The sequence below is a fragment of the Aspergillus heteromorphus genome, assembly GCF_003184545.1.
Source record: "Aspergillus heteromorphus CBS 117.55 chromosome Unknown BO70scaffold_2, whole genome shotgun sequence".
Classification (NCBI taxonomy): Eukaryota; Fungi; Ascomycota; class Eurotiomycetes; order Eurotiales; family Aspergillaceae; genus Aspergillus; species Aspergillus heteromorphus.
In genome coordinates, this window is record NW_020290407.1 from 277,853 (window position 1) to 288,354 (window position 10,502).

A 10,502-nucleotide genomic window follows, 5' to 3' on the forward strand; every position below is an offset into this window, starting at 1 on the left:
CTCCCCCTCCTGATCGTTGCCGCGGACCAAACACCGCTGCAAACACCGCAAACACTCCCCGGGGCTGCATTGCCGCTTCGGGATATATGGACCACGTGACCTCGTGTCTGCTCGCGTCACGGCCTTTGTCTCGTCTTTGCCTCCGCTATATTCCGTATTGCTGACTGAGATGTCTTGATGCGGCCAGCACAGCATGTCCTTGCTGGACTATTGGGATACTCGACGTCCCTCCGCGAAGCGCAGGAAAACGATCCAGAGGGACTCTGCGAAAGGATGTGGCGACGACAACCACAACGACTGCGATAGTCCTTTGGTGAAGGAACCGGAGACGCCACTGACCGTCCAGGTAGACGACTATCCCACTCCGGTTTCATCCGGAGTGGGGGAACTACAGGAGGACACTGCAGCTCCGTCGAACAGTCAAACCGATCTCGAGTCTTCCCTTCCTGCCATCCAGGCTGACGACCACGCAATCGAGGAGTATGAATCCTCTCAAGCGGCAGACCAGGACGAGCCAGATCTGCGACAAAGACTGCAGGATGGCAAATGGCGCAAGGGCCGGAGCTCCATCTACGTGGACGCCTTCAATCTGGCGCTGGAAACTGTGCTAGAGGAAGAGGCGCATCTGTTCGATGAGGCGGAGATGGAGGTTTTCAGGCAGTGGCGGGAATTGGATTACGAGGCTCAGTATCTGTACGTTGCCTGTCCTTCTTACCTTTGGCCTTTTAAAGATGAGACATCGAAAGTAGGCTGACTGGACAGATATGTTCGCCTCTTCCTCCGAAAAACCTCCGCCTGGCACCGCATCAATCGGCTAGGGTACTACTCGGATATCGCAGACATGCCCCGGGTAGTGGCGGAGCTGCGACGCGCTCGAGACCTTCCTGTGTCGATCTCAGCGGATGGAAATTCCGCCAATGTCGACACGTTCCCTGCCGATGCTCTTGCTACATTAGGTCTTGATGGCGAATTCAGATTCGCCGAGGAGATGGATCAGATTACCACGCTGGAAGAAGCGTCGTCGCTGCTACTCCTCGAGGAGTTGAAGACCCTCGCGAAGGACGCCAAGGTGCAAGGGAAAAGCAAAAAGGAGCTCATTACAGCCCTGCACTCATCCAGTCAGACACAGACGGGCTTTGACTGGAACAACAAGCCCAACGGCAACCGAGACGACCATTTCATACAGAAGATCCTCGACTATACCGGAGACTGCATCCGACTTGCGTCCGGACCGCGTGCCCTGTTCGAACGAGTCCATCTTGTCTTCTACAGATCCACAGAATGGACAGAGAAGTCCCTCACCACCATCATCCTCGCAAAGATCTCCCGCAGAACCTTTCCCGAATACGTGGTCTGTCGATCCAACTCGATCTTCTCCTCCAGAGGGATGTTACTCGAGTTCGAATCCGCCCTACGAACCCAGTACGAAATCGACAACATGCTGGAATTCAACGGCACGCCCACCGTCGAACTCCTAACGCAGATCAAAGACCTCGCATATAAAGTCTACCCCCGCTGGAAAGCTCTCTTGCAGCAGGAACAACGCAAGGAAGACACCATCTACGAATGCGGCGAAGGCGCCTACCTGCGCCGATTCTCCCCCGCCTGGGTCTACACGCGAATCATCCACAAGGGTCTGCACCCACTCGGGCGCTTCAAAGAACACGAAGAGGAACACAGACTGCTCTGCGAACTCCTCGATCAACGGCTCTTCCACGCCGCTCGCCGCGGCGCATGGTACCAGCGCAAAGCCCTGCTGGAAGAGCACTACATGTGGGCTCTCCAACCCCACGACGGCCGCAACGAAGAAGCCCAGAGAAAGCACTGGCGCCGCACCGCCCTCCGAACCTGCGAGACGGGCCTCGAGGACCCAAACTGCCACCTCATCTACCACTACGACCTCCAGAAACGGATCACCAAGCTCGAAAGAGCCCTTAGAGTCGTCAAACGAGAGCAGCACGACTTCGGCCACGTCATGCTCTCCAAGCCCCACGAGCGCACTATCACAGGCATCCAGATCGAGCGGGATGGCCTCTCCCCGGCAGACAACCTCTCCCGTCGCGGCCGTCCCACCATCTGGGTCGACGACCGCGAAGGCGGCGAATGTCGTGTCGAATCTATGTGTCTGAACTGGTACCGAGACCAAGGCTGGAAGGGATACCACTCCGAAGGAGGAATCATCAAGACACTTGTACATCCCCTCCCCTCCCTCTTCCCTCCCTCTTCCCCTTCCCCCACCCCCCTCCAAACAGCCAAACTAACCCAGTCTCTTTTTTATAAAAATAAATAGTTCACCTACCTCTTCTACGACATCCTCTTCACCTACGTCCCCAACGTCTTCCAAACGCCCTACCAAACCTGCCCGCTCGATCTGCACACCGATGCCTTCTACCCGACCCGCGCCTCGGAGATCAACCACCGATTGGTCGAAATCACCAACGGCGCCGCCGAGCGCATCATCCGCGACGTCCACGCGCGCGAATCTCCCGCCCAGACCTGCGCCATTGGATTGGATTGGTCCTTTGAGCTGCAGGATCTGGTGGAGGTCGTGAGATGTTTTCGAGGTGAGGCGCTCGCGGCGGTTTGTAAGGTGCTCGCGCAGGAGTATGCGCAACGGGGTGGCGGGGTGCCCGATTTGTTGGTTTGGAAGTATAAAGGGGGTGATGGGGAATCTGAGGGGGAGGATGGCGGTGGAGAGGAGGATGGGAAGGGGAATGGGGAAGGGAAAGGCGAGGTGATGTTCGTGGAGGTCAAGTCGGAGAGGGATCGGTTGAGTGATACGCAACGACTGTGGATTCATATTTTGGTGGCTGCCGGGGTGAGGGTTGAGTTGTGTAATGCGGTTGCGGGGGAGGTGAGGAGGGAGGGAGGGGGTGGTTTGATTTGATCTGATCTGATCCGATTCGATCTGGTCTTGTCTTAGGGCTTTGTATATGACTGGGTTTGGGTGGGTTGAGTGAGGGGTGTATATGGATAGAGTGTGGGGTACATAGATGATCTTCTGTTTGTATATCTGCTTGGGTTAGGGTGGTGTGTGGACGGAGTGGAGTGCATACATAACAGGGTATATGTAGATGGGAAGGTTAGTTAGAGTATATAGATAGATGTGCACAGCAGACGATGTCCATAAGTGACTGGTGACAAGACACACTCACACACATACAACCCCATCCCGATCACTCATAAACAACTACACTACACTACGCTACATGATCTACAAGATTACACCATGAACATAAATTATCGTAAAATTTTATTTTTATTCCCCTCCCATCGCCCTGCAACAGCGGAGACATGGGCAGACGGCAACCCTTCCAGGCTGCAGCTACGCCATGACCCAGGCCAACAGCACGACGACAGTCGAGGAGCCCACGGCCACGCCCGTCGAACCAGACAAACAGACACAGAACTCGAGCTTTCGCTCGTGGCACTGCGCGTCACGTCTAAGCAACCAGGGTGGAGGCGGTGGCGGACTCGTAACGCCAGGTGGGGGGGAGGACACCGACGGACTTGTAGTAGCGGGACAGACGGTGGATACGGGACTCGATGAGAATCAGGCGGAACTTGGAGTCCTTGTCCTTGCGGTTGCGCTCGAGGTGCTTGCGGACGGCGACGGCCTGGATATCGTCATTAGAATAAATTCACAGAGAAATCTGGGGGTTGGGAGGGGCATTCTTACCTTCTTGATGAGGTGGTACAGGTCCTCGGGGAGCTCGGGGGCGAGACCTGTTAAGATCACTCTGTCAGCCTGTGAATGACCAAGCAGAGGCATACGGGGTGGTGAAAAGAAAAAGAAACTGGCTCTTGCGTTTCCGCGAAGGAATCCAGTTCCAGTTTCAGCCCCTCCGGGTTTTGTGTTGTGCCGGGTTGAGATGCGAGGGTGAGAGGAGAGCGTGGGAGTGCTGCGATAGCGATGTCGATGTCGATGGATGGATATGAAACAAATCTGCGGCCTAGCCGATGATACCGATGGTGACGACGAAGCTGATGAAGGTCCCATAAAGACGGTCCGATCCGGGTATGTTTCAACCTCGGCCATCTTGTACCCATGCATCCAAGCACTCATCCATCCATGCATCGGAATCAGAATTTGCACATCGCATCGACACGAATCGATCGCTCAATTCGCCGGATATATTCCAATCCGCGTCCCGGTGCTCTCGTTCTCTCCTTCCCGTCCCTGCAACCGAACACTTCACGCAGCCGGTGCAACTACGAAAGGGATTGGTGGTGGTGGTAATGTCGTACCGTTGGACTTCAAGATACGGAGGATCTTGTTACCTATTTCCGTTATTAGCAACCATCCAACCCTCCAATCCAGACATCGAGAATAAAACGTACCAGTGACAGTCTTGACCTGGGCAACACCGTGGGAGTCACGGAGAACAACACCGATCTGGGAGGGGGTAGCACCCTTCTTGGCGAGCTTGCAGATCTGGTCAACAACCTGGTCGGTGGAGGCCTTGAACCAGGTCGGGGGAGTGCGAGAGTAGGGGAGAGCGGAGGACGCAATGCCCTTTCCCTTGGAGTGAAGACGACCCATTTTGATTTGTTTGAGGTGGTGGTTGTCGAGGGACGGTGGTGTTGTTCTGGTCGACGGTCGGCGTTGGTCGGGGAGGAAGAGTAGAAATTGTTTCGATGGCTTGGTTGGTTTTTGCGAACCGCCCGCCCTGGTCGTGGGTCACGTGTTTCTTTCTCTTTCCTTTTTTTCTCGCGCGGGATTGGGCGATTGGGTTTCGTTGTGTGGGTGGGGTCGGTCAGGTGACGCTCGGGGTTCGCTTATTTTTTCGTCCGGGGCGGGTTTTTAAACGGATTTTTTTTCTCGAGGTTTTTCATTTGGCAGTACTGCATTGCTTTGCTAGACAGAGTTTTTGATGCTCTTGTTGATATCTGCATTTTCGACTTATTATTAACAGCTATAGCTGCAGCTCAACTACAGCTACAGCTACATCTTGCTCACAGGCTACATATTCCGGTCAGTTCTCACTCCCTATTCCCTACCCCCTGGTTTAAATGATGAAACACACCTTTCTTTACTTTATTTTCTGGTACCTCTTATGTCAGAGCCGGGCTTCGGTCCGTCTCGATGATCTAAATGGACTTCTGATACCAACTTCACATACATCTGTTGTTATTCATGGGAGTGTGGCATGTGATACTGACTCGCATTCTGGATAGGCTTTTGATTCGCACTGCGAACGAGGATACCGCTGAGTCCTGCGCTGGAAATGGTTTCCGAAATGGGGTTCCCGGATTTGATTATAGAAACAAATGAAGAAGATTTTATGCCCGATATGCTATACGATTCTTTGTCTACGACGTAGTGTTGCTGTATACCGTTCTCGATTGCGTGACTGCTCCATGTCGCCAGGAGTTATCCTCGCGTACTTCGTATATGATCACTATCCTCGTCCTCTAGGCGCAACCTGAAGGCTGGTGCCAATTACATGCTACGGATGTACAATGCTACGCTTCTGTCTGAGGAGCTCATCAGCCTTTCCAGCCAACTCCTGACAGGACATGCTTGCAACCCCCAACCCGCAAACTCGGCCGGAAGACAGCCTGCAAAACAAATCCACAGCCTATGCAGCATCAACCACAGCCTTCAGCTCGCGATGAGTCACTCGCAGGCAGCGATAACAACAATACCCTCTGGAAAATGACATTGGTCAGGCAATGCAGGCACATCACACCGCTCCTCAAACACAAGCATTTTGACAGAAATGCACCTAGAGATGCATCTTCATGATGGCCGTCAGCCCCAGGTACCAACATATGAAGGATCGATGGAGTCTGCAGGACCTTATCCGAAACTCGGAAATCATCTCTACTCGTCCAAAATTTTCAACTCCTAGCTGCATGGACGTGCAGGAGAACCACAGCCGACAGACTCGGTGTTTGATGCGAACAAGCTGTGCTGGGCGGTTTGCCTCGTGCTGCGGCAATTAGACTAGCATGCCATATGCCAATTTGAAACAACGGAAATGCCCAATGTGAGCCCTAATCTGCGTCTTTTTCCCAGCCGTATGGCCGGGCGGGGGATCATTGGTGTGTTCGCGGACGTGGGGTTGCGATGTGTCATATCCCAGTATGTAACTAGTTGTGGGCTGAGGACGAGGGATAAACCGTTGATGAAAGCCTTCGTCTCGATGTGGCCGCCAGTTGTGGATCGTGAGTGGGTAAGCCTATTGCCTGGGCATAAGACGCACATTCTATAGGATAGAGAAACGAGGAGAACGAGCCAGAAGCTCTCGTACCTCGTACGGGCATGCTCCCTGTCCCATCGTACCGTGTAAACTGAGTGAGACAGAAATGGAGCCTGGGCGAGTCTAGACTGACCAACCGTGGTATCGACGCCAGGAATCCAGACCAGAGCGACATCCTGTGCCCGCAATTAGACGACACAAGCGATTATCAGGCTGTGATTTGACACCCTCCAGCGACGGGGTAGCGTCTGAGCTCAGCAGTCGCCAAATCAGATGGACGACGAGCGAGCGGAAAGAGGGGCAAGCTGAACCCGTATCCGGTCCGATTCGACCCCCGATCAATAGCAGGGCAGGAGAGGGGACCGATAGCGAGGTGCGATCGAGGAGGCCGAGTGACCGGTCAAGGTTGGCGAGGGCGCGACGAGCCTATGATCTCCACGGGTCGCCATCCCGCCGCCCGCCAGGCACTCCAGGCACTGCTCGTCACTGTCAGCGCCGCCTGCTGGGGACTGATTGGCCGGTCTTCCATCCACCCCGCGGCGCTGTTAGTGTTGGGGTTTGCCTTTTGCAAGACTGTCATTGTCCAGACCGCACAGTATACTCCCTCGCTACAGGATCGGCAGCTAGAAGGATCCTGGGACTGAGCACGCAGCGGCCCTGTCAGGTTGCAGATGCGCGTTTTCCGACTGCCATCAGCTATCGCATCATCGTGAGGGTTGTTGCACGTTGAAGTCCCTGCAAGCTGATTCCCCCACCATTCAGTCCAGTGGCGCATTGACCGTGCAGCAATGTCCCAGTCCACCACATCTTCATGGGTCCAGGGGTATCTTGACCCGCACTGATACGACCAGGTGACATGGGATTTCGATACGGGCGACCAACAATTGTCGAGTTGCAGAGACAAAGGAAATCCAGATGGGAATGTAGTTGGCAGCTGGCCTGTGTTTCCTCTCCTTTCCCCTTAAGCTTTTGTTTGGCTGGGTCGGAGGTAAGCCTACTGCTTGGGATTGCATGAAGCCAAGTATGGCTAGGGGTGGAGGGGGGGTCGGTAGATAAAAAGTACCATCGATCCTCCAAGGCAGAGCAGACATGAAAAAGCAAACCTCCGCCGGCAGCGGGACGGAGTTTACTCTTGCTTGCATCCTCGTGCCTTGTTCTGACCCGTCCTCCGTCATACCCGAGTAGGAAGATGCTCAATCGCAAGTTATCACCGCTGGTGATTGGGATGCAGAGTTTTCGTCCAAGGTACTTGACGAGATACATAATTCCTTCTGTCTCATCTGTGCAGATCCAGTAGTGCATCCAATTCTTGGTACAGGCTGCAGCCTCCGCATGACTTGCCAGCCGTGCTCTGTCCCGCACCAGCGGTGTTGATGCCACGGCAGAGGCAAAGGGGCGTTCCAATCAGGGTCCAGTCCAGGGGTAGAGGGGTAAAAGGGGGAAAGGGTGAGCAGGGCGAGATATACTTTGATGGAACGTTCTACGACGGGCGTCAATGGAGTCTGTCGTGTATCAGAACTGACGTAGGCCAGAAAATCAAAGTTAAGGTCGCCCGTATTTGCTGAGGATCCACGGCGCAATTGTGAGGATGACGGAATCACGGAAGAGGTGCGGTTGAGACGTTTAATCTCGGACCTGGACTAAAAGCCAACCTAAAAACTAAATACGGCGTGAAGAGCCGAGGAGGACGCGCCGGCCCTACCAGGAAGGTCAGTCGCCGACACCGACTCGGGACTGTGTATCTCCAAGCTGTCGTCGCCATTTATAGCAGGGCTCCACGTGTGTTTACGTCGCCCATTCGCATGCAGTCCTTATCGGTCTATATCTGCGTGCTCTGCACTGACGACTGCAGCCCAGGCTCGAGACATTGCACAATAGGATTGTGGGAAGAAGCAAAATGGCGTCGCAACCTCTGTGGGTTAATGCAGACCTAGCCTACCCAGCCCACATAGCCTGATGAGGCAGATCAGAGTTCCTACCCAAAGCTTGAATGGGACTTTCCTTCTCAACAACTTCCCGCAATTCTTCACGGTTCACCATCAATGGCATAATAGTATTCCCGCCGAGGGATCGGCCTTTTATTTGCACCCACTATATCAACAAGAAGCGTGCTAGCAGCCGACAATCCATACTGAATCACGCAAAAGCTCCTTGAACTAAGCCTGGTGGATGCAGTCCGTTGCCGGCGCGGGAGCCCTAGAGCTATCTAGCCGGAGCAAGACTCCCCGTGGCTCAATTGTCAACCATGGATGGTGTTGACGACTGCGATGTCGATCGGCGTCGCGGCAAATGCAGGCACAACGGATACCGGGAGTCGTAAACTTTGGCCTGGCTAGGTCTGACATGCGGCTATAGTCTAGATACACAGGAGCACTACTGTCAGTAGTGACAGTCCAGCTTCGTATGCGTACTCGGAGGCAACTGCACATGGAGCCTGGAGGGGCATTACGGGGGACGGTAGGACGGTACGACGGTGTGGTCATCGATGGTCCATGCACGGCGAACGGGGCAATGGATCTCGATTTGAGCGTGGTGGATTTCGAATCGGTGGCCATTGCGATATTATTATTGCGGCGCACATATGGTCGACTAGCGTCTGGTCAATGTACAGTGTACACTTAGGTTACCATCATAGCTGACCAGTGGTCACACCGATTCTGGAAGCAACCGCGCAGGGGGGTCGATCAGCATTGGAACTTTGGAAGAATCATAGTCTGGCTGCGGATTGGAAAATCAACAAACAGACAAGTCCCAATCATGAGTCAGGAGACGCGCACCGCGGCCATCGTCCGTTTGGAGCCGAATAATGGCAGTTGAGCAACAACACGGGGGAATCGGCGCGACACTCGTGCGAAGCCCGTCGAAATCAAAGCGACAGGGATCAGCCATCTAGTCGCTGGAGACGCTTTCCTCTCGGGCTTAGTGGCCAGGGCAGGCCCCGCGCAAAGTCTATCGCCACGATACAATCATACTGTGCACTGTACAGTGCGCTCACTGTACAGTTTAGTACATGTCCGCTATTGTCTCCCCTGCAGGCATACGACGCCGGGCTGGACCCGAGGCTGTAAGGCACGGGGTTACTGTCACTTGCCCCGTCACGAGTCGTCAGACCTTTTCCATCCGAAAGGAAAATCCCCTTCGTGCTGTTGATTGGCACTGCAGCGCCGGGTAAGCCTTTACTAGGGGCCCCTGGGAACACGGAATCACACGGCGATAGGTGCTCGATTTCTCCGTGCCATTGCCCCCGGAGAATGGCTGTAATTAACAGGGAGACCCCCGAGATTGAGAATTCGACTAGCCGGCCATAATAGGATTGTAATCGCTGAGCCTTAGGCGGTGCAGGGAGGCTGCAATCTGCATGCGAAGGTCACGAGGCCGAAAGATAGTACGGAGTAGGAAGGCAAAGGGACAGTCTGTTTGGGATCCTCCCAAAAGATGGACGGCCTGCAGTGTGCCTGGTTCTGGTAAGTTTCACCCCGAGACAATACGGCGTGTGTAAATATCGGTACTTCGGTGGCCAATCAGCAGGCCGGACTGCCCGATCCAGCCGAACCCCCAGCTGTGCCAATGGGCCCGAACGGGTTAGCGCGACCCATAGTCAGCGACGTTGGCATCTGATTCCCCGCCGCCTCTCCTGCCCTCGTACTCTAGTCTCTGTCTCCATACACTTCCACTCCCACTCCTCCTCCTCTCGTTCGCCTTCTCCTAATTCCGCCTGGTCCCCGGTGCTACTGCTAGCTCCAGTCGATTGGAACCCCGACGGAGCATGGAACCTTCTCCCAGAATGGCCTTGTCGCACGAAACCACTCGGTGGGTTGCGCGACTCCACCATCGCGGCGTGCCCCTGGTGCCAACCTTAGCATCGAGGTTCCCAGGTTCCTAGGTTTCGTCCCAGAATCCAATCACGCTGGCGGACTCGCGAACAATGGCGTTTCTGCTGCATGGCGTGGACGGGCCTCCTATCACTCGATCAGAGCTGCCCCAACCAATGCCTATCAGTACCCAGACAGTAACGGAGTGGCCCTCCCAGGGTACATCGCATCTAGTACTACTATATCTGATCTCCCTGCCCCCCATGTCGCTCGCGTCCACCTGCTTTTCGCTCCCCTCCCATCCAGGCTATATTCGGTCCGTCTCTCCGTCGCGCACGACCAGCCTCTTGCGCGGGGTACCACCCGGGATCGGTTTTCTGATAACCCTTACCATCCGTCCTCTCCGAAGGACATGACCCTCCCGCTCTCCCAATCGCACCCTCCGCGCATTCACAAAGACTCTGGACGCCAGTGAGCTAGAATC

General features: G+C 54.8%; 2 protein-coding genes across 2 annotated transcripts; one reads left to right on the top strand and one right to left on the bottom strand.

The window, feature by feature from the left end:
• Positions 1 to 187: 187 nt before the first annotated feature.
• BO70DRAFT_328631 (fanconi-associated nuclease 1) lies at positions 188 to 2,887 on the top strand (the record flags this gene model as incomplete). The annotated part of the gene is made up of 4 exons (XM_025540747.1): positions 188 to 693; positions 763 to 2,191; positions 2,291 to 2,660; positions 2,730 to 2,887. The coding sequence occupies exons 1-4, from the start codon at positions 194 to 196 to the stop codon at positions 2,885 to 2,887; spliced, it is 2,457 nt and encodes an 818-aa protein (XP_025403176.1). The 5' UTR covers positions 188 to 193.
• Positions 2,888 to 3,262: 375 nt separating this feature from the next.
• BO70DRAFT_358182 (40S ribosomal protein uS15) lies at positions 3,263 to 4,624 on the bottom strand. The gene is made up of 4 exons (XM_025542234.1): positions 4,342 to 4,624; positions 4,249 to 4,281; positions 3,680 to 3,726; positions 3,263 to 3,617 (listed from the first exon to the last, which is right to left on the bottom strand). The coding sequence occupies exons 1-4, from the start codon at positions 4,541 to 4,543 to the stop codon at positions 3,444 to 3,446; spliced, it is 456 nt and encodes a 151-aa protein (XP_025403177.1). The 5' UTR covers positions 4,544 to 4,624; the 3' UTR covers positions 3,263 to 3,443.
• Positions 4,625 to 10,502: the final 5,878 nt, after the last annotated feature.

Excerpts from the sequence above, each read along its gene's own strand:
- BO70DRAFT_358182 (XM_025542234.1), bottom strand. The coding sequence starts at position 4,543 with ATGGGTCGTCTTCACTCCAAGGGAAAGGGCATTGCGTCCTCCGCTCTC. Across the intron at positions 4,282-4,341 it reads CCAGGTCAAGACTGTCACTG|GTAACAAGATCCTCCGTATC; the intron begins GTACGTTTTATT and ends TAACGGAAATAG. Across the intron at positions 3,727-4,248 it reads CCGTATCTTGAAGTCCAACG|GTCTCGCCCCCGAGCTCCCC; the intron begins GTACGACATTAC and ends TGATCTTAACAG.